The sequence below is a fragment of the Chlorocebus sabaeus genome, chromosome 5, assembly GCF_047675955.1.
Source record: "Chlorocebus sabaeus isolate Y175 chromosome 5, mChlSab1.0.hap1, whole genome shotgun sequence".
Taxonomy (NCBI): domain Eukaryota; kingdom Metazoa; phylum Chordata; class Mammalia; order Primates; family Cercopithecidae; genus Chlorocebus; species Chlorocebus sabaeus.
Window position 1 is genome coordinate 79,471,548 of NC_132908.1, and position 25,604 is coordinate 79,497,151.

Consider the following 25,604-nt stretch of genomic DNA (forward strand, 5'->3'; position numbering starts at 1 on the left):
TTTTAAAGAAAAGACGTGTATTCATATACTCTGACCCAGGGGAAGATATGTGGCATTCTGCTTAACACAATCAGTTCCTTGCTTTCCACACCAATTTGTGCTTGATTTGTTTCTTTTCTTCTAGAACTTTTCAGAGTGAGAACCTTTAGCAGAAAAAACAAAAAAACAAAAAAACAAAAAAAACAGCTTAACAAGATAGACATTTTAGTTCAATAGAATAACTTTTCTGGTGTGAAAAAGTAAATTACAAAAAGGACTTTGCTTCTGAAAGATAATTAATAAAAACCTTCCCATGTGATGAGAAATCTGACGTCTAATGTCTGGCAGAGAAGAAAGTGTTGAGAGCTGCACAGTTAGAATAAAATGTTCCACTTCACAGCAAGGCCGAGTAGGATCTGATAATTATTTCTAGGCAAGAAAAGTTCATAGTCTAATTGTGAAATTGACACAACACCAGGCCTGGCTACGTGACTATTCACCGTCAGTGAGGTCTTCATTTAGGCTTTCCTGATTTCACAGGTAAATATTGCCAGGAATGTGGCTGATCATGGAATGACTCCCTTGTGGATATTTTGAACTACAGCTGTATTTACGGAATTTTCCTTTCCCTCTTAGAAGCTTCTCATGGGCTGTGGTAGGCTGAGTAATGGTCCCCTAATAAGTCCACATCCTAATTTTCAGAATGTGTGAAGGTTACCTGTATGATCCAGATGAGCATGATGTAATCACAAGCTTATAGAAGGGAAGTAGGAGGAACCAGAGTTAGAAAACAGAAGACAATGTGATGAAGGAAGAGAGCCAGAGAGAAACAGATGAGAAGAAGCCATGCTGCTGGCTTGAAAGAAGGAGGCTGTGAACTAAAGGATGTAGATGACCTAGCTGGAGAAAACAGATTCTCCTGAAGGAGTTCAGCCCTGTGCCTTCAGACTTTGGAACCATAAGGTAATAAAGTATTTTTTTTTGAGACGGAGTCTTGCTCTGTTGCCCAGGCTGGAGTGCAGTGGCGCAATTTTGGCTCACTGCAAGATCCACCTCCTGGGTTCACGCTATTCTCCTGCCTCAGCCTCCTGAGTAGCTGGGACTACAGGCACCCGCCACCACACCCTGCTAATTTTTTTTTTTTTTTTTTTTTTTTTTTTTTTTTTTTTTTTTTTTTAGTAGAGACAGGGTTTCACCGTGTTAGCCAGGCTGGTCTCGATCTCCTGACCTCATGATCTGCCCACCTCAGCCTCCCAAAGTGCTAGAATTACAGGCGTGAGCCACTGCGCCCAGCCAATAAAGTATTTTTAAGCCCCTCAGATTGTAGTACTTTGCAGCAATATGAAATTGTACATGCAGCAATATGAAATTGATACATGGGGGCATGTTTTCCTGAAATCAGAGCCTAAGATGAGAATCAGGTATAGGTAGTTTTCTTATGGAGGTGATCCAGGAAGCACGAGTAAGGAAGGATGAGAAGGCAGGAAAGGAGAGAGAACCAATGTATTAAGGAATCCTTGAGGTCACTGCTGTAGACAGCCAGGGGCCAGTCCACAGGGACCTCGAGAGGCACAGGGAATGACTCTCAGATGTGTCTGTCTGCAAGAAAGCAGGTGGGAGCATTCAGCCAGCTGTCATTTCCAATGCACTGAGGGCCGTCTGCAGGAGCATGAACTCCCCCTCCTTTCCCATCTCTGCTTTTCCTCACATTAGCCGAGCTCCTGCAGTGTAGGAGAAAGCACCAAAGCAGAATGCAGAGACTGAGGGCACTCTAAGGGGCAAGTCTGACTTCTTTGGAAACTCATTGCAGCAGCGACTGAGATCAGAGGTTGGCAGAGGTATTGGCCACAGCCACCAGCAGCATCCTCTATTGGGCTGAAGCCTCAAATTCCAGACCTATTCATTTACTAAGTGTCCCATCTGTTGTCTCTGTGGATTCCTTGTTTTTTGGTGTAGACCAGACAAGTTTTCCAGTGCCTGGCACATGGTAAGCATTCACCATTTTCTCAGTTGAACTCCCTGGGGTACTAAGGCCCACCCAAGAGTACCTCATATAGGGGCTCCTTTGTTTGACTTAAGGGGAGTTTGTATTATTTGGCATTTGACATCACTAGTTTAATTACAAAAAATTCATAAATAGATGCAAATACCACCAACCCTGAGCAGGCACATCCTCTGGTTTCTAGTAAGGACCAGCCAGCAAGCCAGGCATTCCCAGTGCACTAACTTAAATTCTTACAAAACTATTTTTCCTTTTGAGTTTTCCAAGTGAGCCCAGTGGCTTAATCCTGGAATCTTAATAGTAAAGAGTTAATTCCATTTAGACAAAAATTGTGATTTCATTGAATGAATTGTTCTTGGCTCTGTTTTATCCAAACTGAAAGAGGGCATGCATCGCCCTATTTTGAGACAAAACACCTTCAAATAATCTGGAAAACAAACCAGAATTTATTTCTGCCAAACGGCTCACTGTTTCTTGAACTGGCATGCTATGGTGTTTGCATTGATCCAACTTCTGGATGGAACCTTCGTTCTTAGAGGTTGTCACGTGAAAAGTTTCAATCATCTTTCTAATATGTCCTTTGTCTGTGACATGGTCCCAGTCCTTGTTTTCATCCAAAGAGCTTGTTGTTCCTTCTTCTTTATTTCCACAATACTTTATACATACCTTCTATATTAATAGAACTATAATACTAATGTACACTTATTATATCATAAATATATATCAGATATCAATATAAATAACTAGCACATGACACCTACTGGGAGCCAGTTTCCGTCCTGAAACGTTTGATTTGTGTCAACTCATTGACTCCTACAACCAATGGGAGCAGACACAATTATTAGTTGTGTTTTGCAAATGAGGAAACTAAGGCAAAGAGAAGTTAAGCAACTTGCTCAGGGTCACATAGAAACTAACTGGAAAAACTGAGATTTGGACCCAGTTAGTCTAGCCTGGGAATCTTTACTCTGAACTACTTTCTAACTGGTTCCCAATGTATAGAAACATAGGTTGTAGTTTATTATATGTCCATGTGTCTGTCTTTCCTTCTAGATAGTAAGTGTTTTTTAGGGTTTTGTTCATTTTTCCATCTCTAGTATCTAGGCCAGAGCTGGCGGATAATAGAAATGTTAAATTTTCACGAAGAGAATCAATTTTAAAATGAACCCGATGATGCTGTCATAATGGAAGATCAAAATGTCCCATAACTTGAAAGAGGCAATTACTAAAACAACAGCAAAAAATAAAATAACAAAATAAAATAAAAAAGCGAAAGGTAATGCTTATTTATGCTGAGGAGAGGAGCACTTCGGACAGTCATTGCCACATCCTGACTCTGACAGCCTTGTCAAAGCATTCCAAAGCCATGACCTTCCCTTATTCTCCCTTCCTTTTCCATCTCTCCTTCATACTCCCTCTGCTATTCCTTTCTTTGTAACTCCTCTATTTTGCCTTCTTCATTGGTTTTCCCAAATTATATTTACATGCTAAAATACCAAGTAAATGGAACCCATATTTTCTGAGAGTCTATTGTAGGGACAGGCTACAATAGACTGCATCAGTTCCCAATGGCTGCTGTAAAAAATGATCACAAATTTAGCAACTTAAAACAAGCATAGTATTGTGCAGTTTTGAATGTCAGAAGTTCAAAATGGGCTTCACCGGACTAAAATCGAGGTGCTGGCAGTGATGCATTCCTTTCTGGAGTCTCTTGGGGAGAATTCTCTTTCTGCCATCTCCAGTTTCTAGAGGTTGCCCACATTCCTTGGCTCCTGGCCCCTTCCTCCATCTTTAAAGTCAGCAATGTGAGGTTGAGTTCATCTCATACCACATCACTCTGCCCTCACCTTCATCATCACATTTCTTTCTCTTATCCTTTCTTCCATTTTCAAAGATACTTGTGATTATGTTGGGTTTATGTAATTACATAATCCAGGAGGAGCATGCTGTTTTAATGTTAGCTGATTGCCAACCTTAATTACCTTTTGCCATGTAATCTAACACACTCACAGGTCCTGGAGAGTAGAGTGAGAATATCTTTAGAGGACTATTGTCTATTCTGTTTGCATTATCTCATTAAAGCCTCCCAGTGACTGTTTCTCTTGCAAAGAGCATGTGAAGCCCATTCACTCTGAATTAATTTGCCAAAAGCCAGAGAAATGACCACACAGCCAGAGTTTGGACTTAGGTTAGTTTTGGCTTTTTGCGCCATGCTTTCCCTTGTTTTCTTGTTTTATTGTGCCTCACTTTTTTTTTTTTTTTTTTTTTTTGTGCTTCATAGATATTATATGTTTTACAAATTGAAGATTTGTGGTGTTGAAGTCAAAAATGTAGAGATGAATCTCTAAATTTAGCATTTCATTTGGGAAGAAAGACTTGCAATTTGGGGCATTTATGCAGATTAGACAGTCTTTGGTATGTTCAAAGAACAAAGAGAAAGCTGGAGGTTTTGTAACAATGAGAAATGTTAGGCATTGCTCTTTGAGAAAGTTCATTGACACTAGTAAGGCTCTGGGAAGCTGGCAAGCTTCAGCTGGTGAGTAACATCAGTGAAAAAATTAGTCCTGGAGTTGCAGCTAGTTATCTTGAAGCTATTGATAAAACTGGGTTCAGGTTACAGCAGTCAGGCTTGCAGAGAATTACATTGTTGGAGCAATGCTTCGTGTCCCTTGTTTTTTTTTCTCTGGCTTCTTGGCTTAGTTTTAGTTGGCTATGACAAGAATAACCCAATTTATAGGGTCAACTTTCGCCTTGACAATTCTACACTTAGCAAGTTTATCAGTGCTGTTTTTCCAACGGTATGTGATCACTTTTTGTATCTGTCTCATGTTTTGGTAATTCTCCTAGTTTCTTTACTGTTTTTAAAATTATTACTTTGTCTGTTTTAGTGATCTCTGGTTAGCGACCTTTGATGTTACTATTGTGATTTTTTTTGGTGGGGGTGGGGACATGAACTGTGCCCATATAAGATGCCAAACTTAATTGATAAGTGTGTGTCCTGACTGTTTCATCAACTGATCCTTTACCCATCTATCTCCTTCTCCTCTAACCTTCCTATTCCCTGAAACACAGCAACATTGAAGTTAGGTCAATGAATAAGCCTATAATAAAGCACTTTCTTTGCCTCTAAGTGTTCAAGAGAAAGGAGGAGTTGCACATCTCTCTCTTTAAATCAAACCTAGAAATGATTAAGCTAGGTGAGGAAGGCATGTCAAAAGCTGAGATAGGCTGAAAGCTAGGTTTCTTGTGCCAAACAGTAAAGTTGTGAATGCAAAGGAAAACTTCCTGAAGGAAATTAAAAGTGCTATTCCACTGAACACATGAATGATAAGAAAGTAAGACAGCCTTATTGCTGACATGGAGAAAGTTTTAGTGGTCTGAATAGATGATCAAACCAGCCACAACATTCCCTTAAACCAAAGCCTAATCCTGAGCAAGGCCTTAACTCGTTTCAGTTCTCTGAAGGTTGAGAGGTGAGGAAGCTGCAGGAGAAAAGTTGGAAGCTAGAGGTTAGTGTGTGATGTTTAAGGAAAGAAACTATCCTTAAAAGGGTGAGGTGAAAGCTGGGTACAGTGGCTTACACCTGTGATTCCAGCACTTTGGGAGGCTGAAGCAGGTAGATCATGAGGTCAGGAGAGCAACACCATCCTGGCCAACATGGTGAAGCCCTGTTTCTACTAAAACTACAAACATTAGCTGGGTGTGGTGGTGCGTACCTGTAATACCAGCTACTTGGGAGGCTGAGGCAGAAAAATTGCTTGAACCAGGGAGTAGGAGGTTTCAGTCAGCTGAGATTATGCCGCTGCACTCCAGCCTGGTGACAGAGTGAGGCTGTCTCAAATAAATAAATAAGCAAAATAAAAAGTGTGAGGTGAAGCAGGAAGTGCTGATATAGAAACTGCAGCAAGTCATCCAGAAGATCTAGCTAAGATCATTGATGAAGGTGAATACATTAAATAATACATTTTCTATGTAGTTGAAACATTCATATACTGGACGAAGATTCCAACTAGGACTTTCATAGCTAGAGAGAAGAAGTAAAGGACAAGCAAACTCTTTTATTTGGGACTAATGCAACTAGTGACTTTAAGTTGAAGCCAATGCTTAGTCACCATTGCAAAAATCTTAGGGCCCTTAAAATTAAGCTGAATCTACTCTGCCTGTGTTCTACAAAAGGAACAACAAAGCCTGGATGACAGTACCTCTCTTTACAGCATGGTTTATTCAATATTTTAAGCCCACTGTTGAGAACTACTGCTTAGAAAACTATATTCCCTTCAAAATCTTACTGTTCATTGACAATGTACCTGGTCATCCAAAAGTTTTAATGGAGATATATAAGGAGATAAATGTTGTTTTCACACCTGCTAGTATAACTTCCATTTTGCAGCCCATGAATCAAGAGAAATATTGACTTTCAAGTCTTATTATTATTGTAAGGCTACAACTTCTCAAGATAGTGATTCCTCTGATGGATCAGGACAAAATGAGTTGAAAACTTGCTGAGAAGTATTCACCATTTTAGATGCCACTAAGAACATTTGTGATTCCTGGGGGGAGGTTAAAATGTCAAAAATAACAGGAGTTTAGAAGAAGTTGATTTTGGTCCTCATGGATGACTTTGAGACGTCCAAGACTTCAGTGGAGGAAGGAAGTACAGATGTGGTCAAAATAGCAAGAGAACTAGAATTAGAAGTAGAGCTTGAATATGTGTTTGAATTGCTGCAAGCTCATGATAAAATGTGAATAGATGAGGAGTTGCTTCTTAAGGATGAGCAAAGAAAGTGGTTTCTTGATATGGAACCTAATCCTCGTGAAGATGCTGTGAAGATTGTTGCAGAGACAATAAAGGATTTAGAATCATACCGAAACTTAGTTGATAAAGCATTGAGAGGACTGCTTTCAATTTTGAAAAAAGTTCTCCAGTGGGTTAGATGCTACCAGATAGCATCACATGCTATAGGGGAATCATTCATGAAAGGAAGAGTTGATAGATTGGCAAACCCCATTGTTTTCTTATTTTAAGAAATTGCCACAGCCTCCCCAACCTTCACAACCACCACCCTGATCAGTCAGCAGCCATCAAAATGGAGGAAGACCCTCACCAGAAAAAAGACAACCATTGTTGAAGGCTGAGAGGATCATTATCACTGTTTAGTAACAAAGTATTTTTAAATTAAGGTATGTACTTTGTTTTTAGAAATAATGTTATTACATACTTAACAGACTACATTATAATGTAAACATAACTTTTATATGCACTGGGAAGGCAAAAAGTTCACGTGACTCACTTTATTGTAATATTCGTTTTATTGGTATGGTCTGGAACCGAACCTGCAGTATCTCTGAGGGATGCCTGTACATGCAGCTTCCTTATTTATAGTTTGAGGAGAATATGTTGGGTAGCATCTTTTAGAAATAAAGTCTAGGATGTTAGTTTCAAGTTTTATATGAAAGCAACAATAAGGCTGGGCTCCGTGACTCATGCCTGTAATCCCAGCACTTTGGGAGGCCAAGAGGGGGGATGTGGATCACGAGGTCAGGAGTTCGAGACCAGCCTGGCCAACATGGTGAAACCCCATCTCTACTAAAAATACAAAAAAATTAGCTGGGGGTAGTGGTGGACGCCTGTAATCCCAGCTATTTGGGAGGCTAAGGCAGGAGAATTGCTTGAACCCGGGAGGCAGAGGTTGCAGTGAGCCGAGATCACACCACTGCATTCCAGCCTGGGCAACAGAGTGAGACTCCATCTCAAAAAAAAAAAAAAAAAAAAAAAAAAAAAGAAAGAAAAGAAAGCAACAATAGGATGGACCAAACTAAAAGCAATCTCCCCTTTTACGTCCCCAAGAACTACAAAATCACTAGGAAGTGTCTGTGACCTTAATGACCAACAAGGTGTCTGGTGTTCTGTGTTCCTGGGGCTGTAAAACACCAGGAATATTTTAAGGAGGTCAGACTCAGCAGGAGCGTGGATGACATGAGTTTATACACACAGTGAGTACATGCACATGTGTGTACATGTGTGTGTATGTGTGTGTATGTGTGTGCATGCACGTGTCCTGCAATGCCACATTGCTCCATGCTGTAGGCAGTGTGCCTTTATAAAACCTTCCAGGACTCTGAGCTTGTGCTCCCTGGAAGGATAAAGAATCAATCAAAATACATTACTGTGATATTTTTACATCCTGCAAGTATCCTTTCTTCCCCACAAATCTAAGACCCTCCAAACTGATCTCAGTACACTGACTTTAACAAGAGTAAACCAGAGGTGTTTTGTGGCAGGGATAAAGTATTATCCACCCACACTAATGACAAAAAAGCAAAGAGTTGGAGTTAGGAAAACAACAAGGATCCCAGAGACACTAGGGTGTTGGTTTGGAAAATACCTTTTTGGAGCTGGTTTAAGAGGGGATGGAACCTGAGAGTATTCCCAACCTGGTAAGATAATTATTTGTGGCAGGAAGTTTCTCTCTTTATTTGTGGCTGCTTTGGAGATAGTTGTGTCATGTTTTTCTTCAATCTTGATGCTTCTCACTGGTCTCTGGGACATATCTGTGATGTCAGTGGTATCAAAGACTTTGCCACCCTTGTCCCATGGATGTTTAGTGTACAGTCAGCTGCTGTAACAAACAATGCCAAATCTCAGTGACTTTGTACACAGTTGCGTGGATGTGTCTTGTGGAGCAGTTCTGAGTAACTGTCTTCTGTGCAGTGACTGATTCTGGGCTCTTTCTACTGGATGACTCTGCCACCTTGGGAGTCCTTACTTCCTATTTTCATGGCTAGGAGAAGAGAAGATATCATGCAGGACATTCAAGGGCCATGTCTAGAAGACGTGAGAATCCTTCCACCCTTATTCTGTTGGCCAGTGCTTAGTCCCATGGCTAAAATTGTAATGGAGCAGCAGCGCCAGGTCCTATTGTGACAAGTAGCCAGAGACTAATCTCAATGACAGTTCTTATAGCTCAATGAGGTATTTGCAAAATCTAAAGCAAAGGTTGCCAACTCAAATGCCTAGACATCCAGGCAAGTGTTTAACTGAATTGAGTGAGCAGGAGCAAGAATAGTGAGTGGTGCTGAGAAGGAAAGCTTGGAGAGGGGCACTCTCCATAACATGACAATTTAACTTGATGACAGACTTCTCTGGCTAAACTAACCACATCTACTGGCCACATCCATCCCGTACGCTGCCAGTTGGCAACCCACAGTATGGGAGAGAAAAAGAAAAAAATCCTTTCTCTGGAAGCAAACTCCAAAGTTGGCTATATTCTTGAATCAGTACCTGTCAGGATAAACAAAAACCCTTTCTTCTTAAGAAAGAAAGTTCTGTACTGCAGCAAATAAACGGAAGCTAAAAAGAAAACCAGGTATAAAGAGTGTGATTTAAGAATTTGCTGTCTGTGCATAAATTTAGGGTGGTGGCTCTTGCATGGAAGAGAGATCTCTGAGCTCTACTTTAAAGGATGCTTGGTGACCTACAAAGGTAACACACTCAATAACATCAGGCACTGATGTTCTCATTGTGAAGCTGATCCCGAGATGCAAATGCCCCCGATCTCCTACTGTCTGATTTAGGTCCCTGCTATATCCCTTTGCGTAGTCTGAACAGTCTATTCACTGGACAGTTTTATAGTAACAACAAAAGTAATAATATGTTGGTAATATTGTCAATGTCTACCCTGGAGAATATCAGTGAATCATGAATATGGATTTAAATACAATACATACAAATAACAATAGCATGCATTTATTGAGCAAGTACTATGTACCAGGTACTACTTAAGGCTCTTTACAATAATTAACTCACTTAATCCTCATAACTTGTAAGATACCATTACTCCTGCTTTTCAGCTTAGAAAACTGGGACACAGAAGGTTACTTGCCCAAGGATAGCCTACTGGGAAGTAAGATTCACACTGAACCAATGTGGCACAGACCTGTGCTTATAGTCTGTCTGAAAAATGAATCTTTGTAGCAGACTGATGGTAATTTTTAGATAATAGAAATCTTTTGTAAATCACAGAATTTGATTATTACTGTACTTTCAAAGGTGTCTTGGTTACCTCTCATTTATTAGGTACTCACTGATGCATAAATGGACAAAAATGTCATAGAGAAAGACTATGATTGCCATGGTATTAAAGATAAATTTGGAATGATGCTCAGAGCATATATTCTAGAAAACTTTTAGAGGATTTGGGGAAAACTATGTCCAGGTAGTATCTTTACACATGTGACATATGATAATATTGGAGAAAGGGCTTGCCTGGTTTGGGAGTAATATCCAAATACTAATTCTTACAACAATGAAGGGTACTGCTTTACTGCTTTACATCCCATTACCATACTTAGTGTGAATGAAATTGAAGAGTGGATATTGGTGGCAAGTTCAAGCATAGATACTGTTTTGAATTGTCTTAAGAAATCAAAGGGCAATAGCGGTAACTAGAACATTCTACAACTATTGACTGGTAAGATATTTAGCTTTTGGGGAAGTCCTAAATTAGCCCAGAATCATTTTCAAATGCAGTTTTGTAATTTCAGTGATGTGTTACATGAAACTCGAAGAGCCACAAAATAATTCACGTGAAAGCGAAGAGTGTGTTGGTTTAAAAGATGAGCCTGCATTCTTCTCCCTTTACCCAGATAATTCTTAATCATCTTTCAGATCCCAGCGGAAATGTCTCTTTTGTGGTTTTGCTTTCCTTGATACCCTAGATGAGGTTAGACTTACCAATACCCCAACTTCTACATGCTCCTAAAGAGATCTATATTTTCCTTTCAAGTTAAATTTTAATCTTGGTGAATCACTTAAATTATGATTTGTTCATACCTCTTTTCTTTTTGAGACCATAATTATATTTAACAATTATTGACTCCTTATCCTATGTAGCTCTTTTCTCATTGCTTTGGACAATGTGTGGCAAAGTCCTCACTGAATCCTAGGAGTCTAATAGGTATTTGTGAATGAATAATGCATGAGGAGTGAGTAAATGAATGAATGATTTGACTAATTCTCACCTCACTAAGTCACCCCTGGCCCAGCAGTGTACTGTGTACCTTTATGTTACAAATCATTTAACTTTAATTTTGCCTGGTAGGTGAAGTGTCCCAAGAATTTGTAAAGATAAAACTGTGCTTTTGGGGGTTCTCCTACTGCTCCCCGACTCGCTAAGAGTCAGCAGCTGGAAAAAGGTTCATTTTTGTTTTTCTTTGTAACTCTAGAGGAATCCTGAATGAGCCCCGCCAAGTAATCTCAGAGACTGAGCCACAGATAGACAAAGATGGAGAACACACAGCTCACCCGCAGAGCACTGTTTCTCATCACTAACTGTGCTTTCTCTCAGTCCTGGCTTTTTATGCTCAGGATTCTGGGAGAGATTTCACCTTCCTTACTTCCTAAGGGATATCCAGTTTCCTGGTCTGGGAGCTGAGAGCAGAATTAGTCAATTAGAAGGTTAACACATAATTGTAGGCACTGGGTGTTTGGAGACGACCCTTGACCATTTGCTAGTTAACTGAATTAATATTGGCCAGTTATAGATTTTCTGCTTGCAAAATTGCCGGCAGATTTTTCTGACTCCTGGGTCTGCGTTCTGTGTATGTGCCACTTGGGATGCCAGCATGATGATTGCTTTCAGAGTGATCTAACCAGAGCCTGCTCTCAAGACAAGGGAATCCATGACTCACAAGCAGAATCGTACAGATGCCAGACCACAGCATTCTTTTCCCTTTGATTTGAGGGATATGATGTTGGTCAGGGTGATGACTCCCCCATTTCGATTTCTCTGATGGTGTTCAGGTCAGCCACATGGTGAACCTCTTGAGATTGATTCTTGCTCCCTTCTTTGGGGTTCAGTGCCTTTCAGAGGGCTGATATTTAGAGAGAAGCCCTGGTTCCACAGCTTCCAACCTTTTGACACTGCTTTGAGTTCTCTGGTGGGAATGATAATGAATTTTCTTCAACTGTCTGTGTGCAGTGGTTAGGATTTTGCGGTCTGATATTGAAGTTTTGTTTTCTAAGAAACAGACACAGAGTAGAGGATTTGAGTGCAAGTAATTTGAGTGATGGCAGAAATTGGTTTAAGAAAAATACTAGTTGGGTGCAGTGGCTCACGCCTGTAATCTTGACACTTTGGGAGGCCGAGGTAGGTGGATCACTTGAGCTCGGAAGTTCGGGAATAGCCTGAGCAACATAGTGAAACCTCCTCACTACAAAAAAAGTAGAAAAATTAGCTGGGCATGGTGACTAGTGCCTGTAGTCTCAGCTACTTGGGAGGCTGAGGTGAGAGGGTCGCTTGAGCCCAAGATGTTGAGGCTGCAGTGAGCCATGATTGAACTCCAGCCTGGGCAACATGGCAAGACTTGGTCTCAAAAAAAAAAAAAAAAAGAAGTTTTAAAAGTTAAAAAAAAAAAACATAGAAAAAGTACGAATAGGGAGTGAGGAAATAAGTCAAGGAAGAGAAGGCAGGTAATGAATGTGAGTTATCAAGCCAGATACTCTGGTGGACATTGGTGCTCAGTCGCAGGTGGAAACTGGGAGGCAAAAATGCGTATCTCCAAGTGGTCTCACCAGAGGGGTAAGGGAGTTAGGGTATTTACATACCATTTCCCACCAGTTATTGATTAAGGACCACTCCTAGGATGTTAATTTCCAAACACTCTCTTATGGCACTATGTTCAGATAAAATACCCTTCCACAAGCTTCAGAGACATATCTCAGATGAAGAAAAAAAAAAAAAGCAAAGTCTTGCACATTGACACAGAAGGTCTGAGGGGAATGGGTAGGGCTCTGACAGAGTGCCTTTCAGGACACTTGAGCCTAGAGTCAGATGCTGGCTGCACCCATTCTAACTGTATGATCTTAGGCAAGCTTATTAACCTTTCTAGAATTTTGGATTCATCTTCTATAAAATATACCTTATAACAATACACATTTCATAGGCCTGCTGTGGAGATTAAATTAGATTATGTATATGGTGAGTTTAACACAGTAATTACCAAATAATAAGGGCTCAAAAATGGTAGCTTCCATTTAAGTGTTATGGAGCCTCTTCCCTGTCCCTGGATGTGTGGTAGGTGCTCAGTAGAACTGGTGGTTGGTTGTGGTGGGGAGGTAATCCCTGTTTTTATGGGGTTGTAGCCTTTGCGTACTAAACCTTAAGACCATTTTTTATTTCACTAAGTTACACCTTGCCCAGGAGAGAGTCACTTACATTCCATACATTATGTTCCAAATCATGTAACCTAATTTTTTGACCGTTGGATGAAGTGTCTCAAGCATCTGCAAAAACAAAACTGTGCCTTTGAAAGCAATGGTAAATTTTAAGTTTTATAGTAGCCAAGTTTACAAAAGGAATAAGAAACTGATGACATTAATTTTAATAACATATATTTAGCTTCATATGTAAAATATTGTCATTTCAATATGTGATTAATATAAAATTATTGACTATTTTACATTCTTTTCCTTATTTAGGCATCAAAATCCAATTTGTATCTTACACTTACAACATGTCAATTTCAGACCTATGACCTTTAAAGTACTGAGTAGCCACCAGTGTCTCATGGTCACCAATATTGGGCCACAGTGAAGGCTTAACAGGCCCTGGATTCCTTTTAGAAGTAAATTCCAACAGAATAGTTACATTTTCTCTTTCCTCCTCTTCATAGATGACAATGCTTCTTTGCTTGTATAAAAATGAAGTTGGTTTTAGCTTAGGCATCATGGAAAATTGACAGTTTCTGTAATAAAATTTCACACATGGAAACCATGGTGAGAATCTTAGCAGGTGTAAAAATCTGACGAAGTTATTTCTTTAACTGCAACTTAATGGAAACTGCAGCAGCTGTTCCATTTGCGTGTTCTCCAGATCTCAGTGCCAGAAAGAATTGTTGGCAGCCACTGGAAAAGTATCAACTTACCTCTTCATTTGGGAAATGAAATTGAAACCTCAGCTTATTTCTAAAAGTTGCAGATTTGGTGAAAGTTAGCAGGGCAAACACATAAGCCGCTATTAAAATATTGATGGCTTCGGTTTTCTCAGGTGCTGCTGCTAACATCTGCAGAAGATTTGGACTGCACTCCTGGATTTCAGCAGAAAGTGTTCCATATCAATCAGCCAGCTGAATTCATTGAGGACCAGTCAATTCTAAACTGTAAGCAATGTCACTCGAAGATGCTTTTAGACTCTGCTCTTATTTGAATTTGCTAATGTTTATGACTGTGTCTCAGGATGTGGTATTTCCTAAACTAAATGTTTTCTGATTATTTTTCATATGTCACTGCTTGACCCAAGATGGAAATTCTTGAATTAGGGGCTGGTCAACTTAGAGGTTAATAGAGTGATATGCATCTCTTTTTTGTATTTTATCATCAGTGGGTATTTGCAGACTGCTCTCAGAAAAGGGAGCTGTCAGCCTCCAATGAGAGTTCTACACTGTGCAAAGGAAATGAAATTCATTTCCCCTGGGCAGACCCCCAAGAGCAAAATCATTGCCTTCTTGCAGATTGCTCTTCTACCTGTAGTTTCTCATACATAGCATTAGATCAAAATAATGGCGAGAGTATGACATTGGCTTCCGGGAATTTTTAGACATAGGAATCAAAAACTCTTATTCTTAAGGCTAACAAGATGGTCTTTAGAAAGATTCAAAACCTGTACTGATTATTCTGTGGATTAAACTCAAATCCTCCCAAATTCCAATTGATTTATTTACAATATGCCTCCCTTGTATCTGTGGTTATGATCTCTTTCTATTTTTAATGTCAATATTATATTGTTTTATCTTTAAGAAGTGTTAGGGTACATTGCTAAATGCATAACAAGTACAGTGTTAGTACAATGGAATTTAAAATTGATGGTAGACAAATAACCATTGAATTGTAGGCTCTTGAGTACCTTGCTTAACAGTTGGAAATGAAGAATATGGAAACAATTGATCTAAACTGATCAGATGCAGCCAGACGTGATGGCTCACGCCTGTCATCTCACCACTTTGGGAGGCCAAGGAAGATGGATGGCTTGAGGCCAGGAGTTCAAGACCAGTCTGGGCAACCTGGTGAAACCCCATCTCTACTAAAAATACAAAACTTAGCTGGGCATGGTGGCACACGCCTGTAGTCCCAGCTACTCGGGAGGCTGAGGCAGGAGAATCGCTCGAACCCAGGAGGTGGAGGCTGCAATGAGCCGAGATCGCACCATTGCACTCCAGCCTGGGTGACAGAGTGAGACTGTGTCTCAAAAAAATAAAATAAAATAAAATAAGCTGATCAGATACTCCAAGGTCTTTGCAAGGAAGGTGATTCCACATTGGCCCTTGTGGTCTCAGGTTTGCCTTTGACACTAGCGAAGTTCCTTCAGTCCTATGGTATATGGCTAACAAGTTTAAAGGAAAGAAAAAACAAAGGCACACTGGACTGGATTATTCTGTGAGGCTGGGACACACTGGAGGAGTCGAAAGGAACACATTAATGAAGACGCGCTGTTGAGCATCAAGGGAGCTGTCCAAGGTGAAGCCTGTGCACCTCCTGATGAAATGACGCCAATGAAATCGTTTCAATAATTAGAGTCTGTAATGACAAGGTGCAGGGCTGGCACAATAAGTGAATTCCAATATGTGATTTCCTGCTAATTTGATCTCTGAGTATGACTCCTGGGTCTGGCCATCAGGAACCCTCATTTATCTTTTCATTTTTGTATTTATCAGAATCAATATATTTCAACAGAACTTGATTTGTGAGAACCATTTTTCTGGCTCTCCTCTCCTCTCTTCCTGTATCTTCCTTTTATTTTTTTTTCTAAGTGATTATCCCAAATGGCATCTATGTTAACATGCTTGGAAATGCGAAGCCACCCTGAGTATGGAAATTAATAGAGTTGGTATGCAAAGTAGACCTATAAATGTGATTGCTTCTGTAATCTTCACGATACCAAACAGCTTTTAATTTTCTGCTGAGAAGCTGGAAACAATCATACTATGGGGGATCTTTTTAATTTAAAGTAGGCCATACTGTACATTCCATATCACAGTTGTGTGTGTGTGCGTGTGTGTGTGTGTGTGTGTGCGCGCGCACGCTTTAATCCCCTAAGTAATTAAGTGGGTTATGGTTGTTGGTTCTGGGTAAGCTAGTAAATGCTAAATGGGACTAGGTTGATTATGAATGATAACACGTTCAGAAAAAAGTCAGTGACACGAGAATTGAGAACACTTAAATTTTTATGCTTGTGTATGAGTTGTTGGGTAAGCAAAATTTGAGTAGCCCCTCTCAGTGAAACCGTATGTCCATGTATATGACTAGAGTAAAAAAACAAATACAAAGCAGATATGGTTAGGTACTTTCAAGTTCATCTCAAAGCAATGAACATATTATGAGTATAGAGCCTGCAGATAAGGTTAATTGTGCCTAAATGAGGAAGAAAATTGTCATAGACTTGAGAATGCCTATTGAAAATAGTTTAGGAAAATCTGGATTTCCAGAAGTGGTAGCAGTGCTTTGCTTTCTTCCATTTGCAAGTAGAGGTAAAAAGCCCCAAATATTGAATAAACTTTGATACCTAACCAACCAATATTTTCAACCAGTCTTGCTCTCCTCTCTCTCTCTCTCTCATTCTCAGTTTATTTCGTGTATGTCTTATAATGCAAAACAAAAACCTTCTGTCTCTGAAAAATGTGATTAATCAAGAAACCAATGAGTGATGTGTGCTATCAAATTGAAGACTCTACTGGCACAAGGCTAAATCTGAATGAAAAATGAAAAGAACCAAGAAGAACCAGAAAATTTAAAACGCATAGGTTCCATTTCCTGAATCATTGTATACCAAAGATCCAGGAAATGGTTAGGGATATTTTAGTCTCGTCTAAATATAGGTCAGTGTTGTACACAATAAGGAAACTAGATTAGTAACATCATCTTGTGCCCTACTCATGACATTTGCACTTTACATTTTTCCTTTATCTTTGCAATATTTAAGAGCTTTGGTTACCAATCATTGTGAACTTTTGTGTTGCAGAGGGGGTAAACACAGCATAACCAATCAATTGATGTCTACACTCTTCACTCTTCTTTAAAGTTGTCTGAAAGTGCTGTCTCTTTGCCTGACAGACATAGTATATCTACCCCTACCTTAGACTTGTATTCATCCAATTCTGTGTTCAGCTTTTAGCAGGTTATGGGGAGTGTTTATTCTGTGGATGGCTTCCTGCTATCTTTGTTCAGACAGTAATATTTCCTTTTATCCTTTTTCATCTTCCTCCTCAATTTTCAATGACTTATCTTTTTCTACTTTAACTGTTACTAATGGTCACCTCCACTCCTTTTATTTCCCTAATATTTTATTCACTGTTATCTCTGATACATCTTTCTCTCAGTTGTTCTAAAGCCTTTTATTTCCTTCACATCTGAATCACTCTTTATTCTACTCTCCTTTCCACTAACTAGACTTGCTTTCGTCTTAAAAAAGCCATTTTTCAACAAGCTGCTGGGATCAAAACATAGCATTCGGGTATTTCTTCTAACATAACCAGGGGGGCTCTTCACTGCATCTTTCAGAGAATGATGCAAAGCCCCCAACTCATGAAAACTTGTATAAAACTTTCTTGGCTTTATCTCATTCTTGAAAGTTTATCTGGGAAAACGTGATTCTTCCCATTTTTCAATGAGAAACACAGAAAGAAAGGAGAAGTCAGCTTAGAAGGCAACAACTCAGAAAGGAGGCATCCGTTTAAGGTTTTTGAATTCAGAAAGGAATCTGTAAAAAGTTTGTGGGAGGGGTTTTCTAGAAGTCTGGCACACACAACTCCCTCAAATTGCCCAGCATGGTAGCTCTTGCTTTTCCCCAAACATGACAATTGTGTGATCTGGGAGCTACAGAATTGGACAGCAACCCTGGTTACATCCTGACACACAGAACAGAAGATCTCCAGTCTTAGAAGAATAGTTGTCTTGGGCAACTGACCAGCCACCCAGCTGGGATGGGAAGATACCAAGTGATAAAATCTGACTATCCTATGTTCTGCAAAATTATAAAACAAAATAGTCTGCTTTGCTACCATCAGCTCAGACAGATTTTTTCAGCAAATATAAAAATGTGTGGTCATTGAGCTCATTAGGAGAAACCATACCCTTGACCTCCAGCCTCTATTAGTAGGGGATGAGTCCAGTCTTTGGTGTCCAGAAAGGAGACCCTCATTGGCCACAGAGCCACCATTAGAACTGTACTTTTTTTTACCCTGTTAATTCTTTATGGATCACTCCTCTTAGGCCACCCACATGCAAACACAGACATATAGATACAGAGAAAAATTGCAGCATCTAAGTTTACCTACAATACAACTTGCATCACATGTTTAGTAAAGAACTTACATTAACCAGAGCAGGCTAGGCTAGGCCATGGTGTCAAACAACCCCAGTGACTTAACACAATGAAAGTTTATTTCTCACTCAGATCATGCAGATGCAGTCGGGCTGGTCTCCTGGGTAACTCTCCTCCCAGTAGTTGCCCTCCATGCAAGAACCTGATGGCTGAGGCTACTTCCAGCTTGGTCTTGCCATCTTGTAGCTTCCAGCTTTTGTCACTGAGCTGGCAGACAGGGGAATAAGAAAGACTATGAAGAGGTCCCTACATGTGTTTAACTACCTCAGCCCCAAAGTCGCATGTATCATTTCTGCTCATATTCTGTTATAAGATCTAGTCATGTTGCCAACCTAACTGCAAAGGAGTCTGGCAAACAAGAAGAATACATGGGAATTGATGTGCAGGATCACAGTCTCTACAAAGATTCTAACAAAATGATGTTGCCTATATCAGAAAGAGACATAAATAGAGACAGAAATGGACCACAAAGGAGCCAGCTGTCTCGGAGTAACCAGGGCCTACATAAGATGAAGTTAGTCAGTTTAAGCAGAAGAGCAAGGTCGTGCACCTGCGACTATGTCCTGCTTTCCTTAGTAGAGAAATATTCCCACTGAACAGAATTAGCTTCTTAGAAACACTATAAGCCCCTTGCTTTGTGCTGTCTTAGAAACACTAGGGGAGAGACCGCACCTACTTGTGGTTCTAGTAAAGATGGACTCCAGTTGTTTCCTCCAAATGTTTACAATACTGTGGTTAAGATCACACAGTTTTAAACTCATATCGACTAGAACTCAAATGTGCACACAGTCATCTATTAGCTCTGTGACCATGAGTGAGTTATTCAAATCCTCCAAGTTGGAATTATCTCATCTCTGTAAGAAGAATAATGGCAGTCCCTGCTTCTAGAACTAATGCATCTACTGATGGAAAACATGCCTAGAACATAGTCACAGATAAATGGAAGCTGCTATTATTATTGTCATTATTATTATTGTTGTTACTATTATTATTATTACTTTCATGCATAGACCTCAGCTAGATCCATTTTTCTTATAATGGCCATCTGAAACTGGCTTTAAGAAGAAAAATCTTGTTAGCCATTAAAAATACAAACAGATGAAGAAGCGACTAAAGCAATGATTCTAGGGATTTGAACTTCATGGACCAGTATTTTTTAAATCCTAGATTGTTGAGAGTGTATTTAAAAAAATTTGCTAAGACTGGGTATGAATTTTTTTAAAAGTAAGTAAATGAAGAGAGGGAAAAACACTACCGCCATTTACTTTTGCCAGGCTTTTCTTTTAAAAGGTTACTTGGCATCAAAAACAAACATAAAAGGAGTAAAGACTAGTTACAGAAGAAAAGTCAGTTCTTTGAGTAAATTTTGCTTTGTGAAAAATGCACCAAATATTCTTATTTACTTCACTTTTGTGGAAACGATGGATCTAAGGGATTAGGTTGATGTCACCCTTTTTGCTCATGACTTTTCTGATACTTTCCTGAAGTTTTAATATGCTAATGTTGCTGAAAAGGCAGGGGTAGTTCTTAGGAGACATTTTCATGAAGGGACTCCTGTCCATGTTGACAAAAGACAGTGAGTGTTTCTAGATAATGTGACAAGCATATGCATGTTAGGAAATGTATTAGCCTATTTTCATACTGCCATAAAGAACTGCCTGAGATTGGGTAATTTATAAAGTAAAGAGGTTTAATTGACTCTTTAATTGACAATTCAGCATAGCTGAGGGAAGGCCTCAGGAAACTTACAATCATGGCAGAAGGTGAATAGAAAGCAAGGAACCTTCTTCACAAGGTGGCAGGAAAGAGAAGTGCTAAGGGGAAGAGCCCCTTATAAAACCACCACTTCTCAAGAGAACTCACTCACGATAATGAGAACAGCATAGAGAAAACTGCCACCATAATTCAGTTACCTCCAGCTGGTCTCTCCCTTGAAACGTGAGGAATATGGGAATCATGGGGATCACAATTCAAGATTTTGTTTGGGTTGTGACACAGAGCCAGACTATGTTATTCTGCCCCGGTTCCTCCCAAATCTCATGTCCCTTTCACATTTCAAAACTAATCACACATTCTCAACAGTTCCCTAAAGTCTTAATTCATTCCAGCATTAACCCAAAAGTCCAAGTACAAAGTCTCAACTGAGACAAGGCAAGTCCCTTCCACCTACAAGCCTGTAAAATCAAAAGCAAGTTAGCTGCTTCCTGGATACAATGGAGATACGGGCTTTGGGTAAATACCCTCACTCCAAATGGGAAAAATTGGCCAAAACAAAGGGTCTACAGGCTCCATGCAAGTCCAAAATCCAGCAGGGCAGACAAATCTTAAAGCTCTGAAATGATCTTCTTTGACTCCATGTCTCACATCCATGTCACACTGGTGTAAAAGGTTCATTCTCCATGGCTTTGTGGGGTACAGCCCCACTCTCAGCTGCTTTTACAGGCTGGCATTGAGTGTCTGTAGGTTTTCCAGGAGAACAGTGCAAGCCGTCAGTGGCTGTCTCTCACAGCTCCACTAGTCAGTGCCCCAGTGGGGACTCTGTGTGGGTGTTTCAACCCCACATTTACTTTCTGCACTGCTTTAGCAGAAATTCTTCATGAGGGTTCTGCCCCTGCAACAAACTTCTGCCTGGACATCCAGGTGTTTCCATACAGCCTCTGAAATCTAGGCAGAAGTTCCCATATCTCAATTCTTGACTTCTGTGCACCTGCAGAGCCAACACCACGTGTAATATGCCAAAGCTTGGGGCTTGCACCCTCTGAAACAATAGCCTGAACTGTATTTTGGCCCCTTTTAGCCATGGCTGAAATGCAGGGCACCAAGTCCTGAGATGGCACAAAGCAGCAAGGCCCTGGACCTGGCCCATGAGACCATTTTTTCCTCCTAGGCCTCAGGGCCTGTGATGGGAGGGGCTGCCTTGAAGACCTCTGACATGCCCTGGAGACATTTCCCTCTTACCCACCACCCCTGCTGCACCATTGACTTGGTAATTAACATTTGGCTCCTTGTTACTTCTGCAAATTTCTGTAGCTGGGTTGAATTTGTCCCCAGAAAATGTTTTTTTCTTTTCTTTTCCATCTTCAGGCTGCAAATTTTCCAAACTTTTATGTGTGCTTCCCTTTTAAACATAAGTTCTAATTTCAAATCATCTCTTTGTGAATACATTAAGCTGAATGCTTTTAAGAGCACCCATGTCATGCTTGAACGCTTTTCTGCTTAGAAATTTCTTCTGCCAGATGCCCTAAATCACCTCTCTCAAGTTCAAAATTGTGCAGATCTCTAGGACAGGGGCAAGATACTGCCAGTCTCTTTGCTAAAGTACGGCAGGAATCACCTTTATTCCAGTTCCCAACAAGTTCCTCATCTCCATTTGAGACCACATCAGCCTGGACTTCATTGTCCATATTACTATCAGCATTTTGGTCAAAGCCATTTTACAAGTCTCTGGGAAGTTCCAAACTTTCCCACATCTTCCTGTCCTCCTCTGAGTCCTCCAAACTGTTCCCAACCCTGCCTGTTACCCAGTTTCAAAGTTGCTTCCTCATTTTTGGGTATCCTTATAGCAGCACCCCACTCTACTGGTACCAATTTACTGTATTACTCTGTTTTCTTTTCTTTTTCTTTTTCTTTTCTTTTTTTTTCTTTTTTTTTTTTTGAGATGGAGTCTCACTTTGTTGCCCAGGCTGGAGTGCAGTGGCACAATCTTAGCTTACTGCAACCTCCGCCTCCTTGGTTCAAGCGATTCTCCTGCCTCAGCTTCCTGAGTAGTTAGAACTACAGGCATGCACCACCATGCCCGGCTAATTTTTTGTATTTTTAGTACAGAGAGGGTTTAACCATGCTGGCCAGACTGGTTTCGGATTAGTCTGTTTTCATACTGCTATAAAGAACTGCCTGAGATTGGGTAATTTGTAAAAAGAAGAGGTTCAATTTACTCACAGGTCAGCATGGCTGGGGAGGCCTTAGAAAACTTACAGTCATGGTGGAAGGCAAAGAGAAAGCAAGGCACCTTCTTCACAAGGAAGCAGGAAGGAGAAGTACCGAGATAAGGGGGAAGAGCCCTTTATAAAACCATCAGTTCTCGTGAGAACTCACTGTCATGAGAATGGCATGGAGAAAAGCACCTCCATGATTCAATGACTTCCCCCTGATCTCTCCCTTGACATGTGGGTATTATGGGAATTATGGGGATGACAATTCAAGGTGAGATTTGGGTGGGGCCACAAAGCCTAACCGTATTAGGAACATATGTTGGCGTGCAAGCTTCTGTGAGTTTGGGCCAGTATGGCCTCCCTGGCCCTGATAACGGACATTTACTGTGTGCTCCCTAGTGTGTTGAGGGCTACCCTGAACCTCACAACAGCTCTTAGGGGAAAGGTACTCTCATCTGCTCATTTTTCGGGTGAGGACATTTAAGGCTAAGCTAGGTGAAACAATGAACCTGAGATCATACTGCTTATAATTGGTAGTGTTGAAATTTGAACCCAGGATTTTAGGGTCCTGGCTTTTATCCAAAGCTCTCTGTCCTAGTGTCTCTTAGTGTTTTTGATGTTGGTGGTGATACATCAAGGACATTTGCCACTTTATTTTCCATCACTTTTATCAACCTGGATGAGATAGAGAGAACTGCTGCTGCTGCATATTTGTTGCTTTTCATAGCCAAGCTCATCCTTTCTCTGAATTATGGAAGAATTAGCTTTTTCTATTTTGGATGGACCCAGGGTCAGATTGTCCATGACCCTTCACTCCTAGCTTTCCACCCTCTCTGTGAATTTCTTTCACCAAGACGTTGCTTGGTCATGCCACCATGACACTGACCTTGGTTAGCAGCCAGGTCCTCCATGGAGTGTGTGGAATCGCATTAATCATATTTGTACTTAACACACATGAGTCATGTCTTTTGAGGGTGCTTTTAATTGACTATAAATCAAGCAAGGAACTTGAAAAATGAAGGCAATTAATGAAAAAGCATGTGAGAGGTGTTTTGCATCCTAAGGGAGGAAATACATCGTCAGTGAATTAAATGTCAAAACAAAGGCTCTTTTGACCCTGCTGAAAAGATTTCATTTGGATAGTAATAAATGGATGAACTTTCCAACCTCACAGGTGGAGAAATCCTGTTTCCTGAGTTCAAGCTGACTTAGGCTTTTATTTGTCTACATTCTCTATCTTGAGAACTTCCTAGGTTCTTTTAGTTTTGCTTTCATTTTTTGTGATTTTAAAAAATAACAATGATAATTCTGTTTACATTTTCTGGTCATTCTTCACACATCCTTTACATATTTCGTACAAGCTTCTATTTACTTTCAGGTTGGGAGACTGATTAATTGATTAGTGAGGTTATATAATGTCACCTGCACTGCAGTTTGGACAGAGCTGGACAAGGTTGTGGTTTCAAGTAGTTTATTTGTTTTAATCTGTTGTGATGTGCCAAGGAAAATTATTGTGGTATTGCCTAATTCACTCTATCATTATGAAGTTGACGTTACATCAGGTCAGAATGTGGACTCCTATTTACATTAATAAGAGTTTTTCCTATATTTGAACAGAGCTCCATAGAAATGTAATGCTTTTACAGTTTTTCCCTTCCCTTCTACCAACTTATTTGTATCAATCTAGTAATAAGTCAATAATAATGATTAGGAACCTCATAAATGCATTATCCTACCTACCTAACAAGTGTGAAATATTATAATAAAATGACATAGGATAAGAAATGAACATATGTACACATCAAAGACAGATATAACAAAATGTTTAGAGATCCTTCCGTTGGACTTGGGTCCTAACTTGTTCTTTAAACAATGGGAAACACAAGAAGTAACAGAGTGAGAAGGCCTTGCTAGATGAGGAACATGAACAGAGGTGGAGTTCCTTGGCCTAAGTTTTCTTAACAGTAGAATGGAAGAAATAAATAGACCAGAGGTATCACACTGTCAGCCCTTGGGCTAAATTTGCCTCATAGATATGTCCTGTTTGGCTGCTCAGTGTGTGAATTGAGGTGTTTGATAAAAGGAATTTGTTATTAACATTTAGAATTTAACCTTTAGAAATTGCCAATTTCTGGGCAGTGTTGAGTCTTCAGAGCATAGACCCCAGAGGTCGGCTGCCTGGGTTCAAATCTAAGGGTGATCCTTTACTGACTAAGTAACTTTGGCAAGTTGGGAAAAACAAAACAGAAAAACTCCCTATGGTTTTGTTTTCTCATCTGGAAAATTAATATTATAATGGCAGCAATCTCAATAGTTTATTTTGAGGACAAAATATTAATCTATGCATGATAACTGTAATATTGTGTAATTATTATTATTATTATTATTATTATTATTATTATTATTTGAGATGGAGTCTCTCCCTGTTACCCAGGCTGGAGTGCAGTGGCACAATCTCAATGCACTGCAACCTCTGCCTCCTGGGTTTAAGCTATTCTCATGCCTCAGCCTTCCAAGTAGCTGGAACTACAGGAGTGCACCACCACGCCTGGCCAATTTTTATAATTTTAATAGAGCAGAGTTTTGCCATGTTGGCCAGGCTGGTCTTGAACTCTTGGCCTCAAACGATCTTCCTGACTCGACCTCCCAAAGTGCTGGGTTAGACATGAGCCACTGCGCTCAGCGGGAATTTTTTTTTTCTTTTTAAACACAAGTGTAGTAGTGAGAAGTGGGGAAGGGGTAGAACAAGGAGTTTGATCTGTAACTTTATCCTTATTAAAATACCAATGAAATTCTTTACAGAAAAAGAAAAAATAATTCTAAAATTTATATGGAACCCCAAAAGACCCAGAACAGCAGAAGCCACCTTGAGCAAAAAGAACAAAATTAGAGGTATCATGTTATCTGACTTCCAGTTATACTACAAAGCTATAGTAACTAAAACAGTGTGATACTGGCATAAAAACAGACACATAACCAATGGAACAGAATAGCAGACCCAGAAATCTATTCATTTACAGTGAACTCATGTTTGACAAAGGTGCCAAGAACATACCTTGGGGAAAGAACAGTCTTTTCAATAAATGCTGCTGGGAAAACTAGATATCCATATGCAGAGGAATGATAATAGAGCCCTATCTCTTGCCATATACAAAAAGCAAATCAAAATGAATTAAAGACTTAAATCTAAGAATTGAAACTCTGAAACGACTATAAGAAAACTTTGGGGGAAATACTCGAGGACACTGGTCTTAGCAAAGATTTCTTAAGACCTGAAAAGTAAAGGAAAAGAAAACAAAAATGGGCAAATGGGAT

The 25,604-nt window shown here is 39.9% G+C and overlaps 1 protein-coding gene across 2 annotated transcripts in view; it reads left to right on the forward strand.

Moving 5' to 3' along the window:
• Positions 1-25,604, forward strand: part of CDH13 (cadherin 13) — a 1,174,890-nt gene that overhangs the window by 218,595 nt on the left and 930,691 nt on the right. For both annotated transcript variants that reach the window (XM_007994196.3, XM_007994191.3), the window contains one exon: positions 14,029-14,140. In XM_007994196.3, coding sequence (XP_007992387.3) covers positions 14,029-14,140 — 112 coding nt within the window. The remainder of the gene's footprint in view (positions 1-14,028; positions 14,141-25,604) is intronic.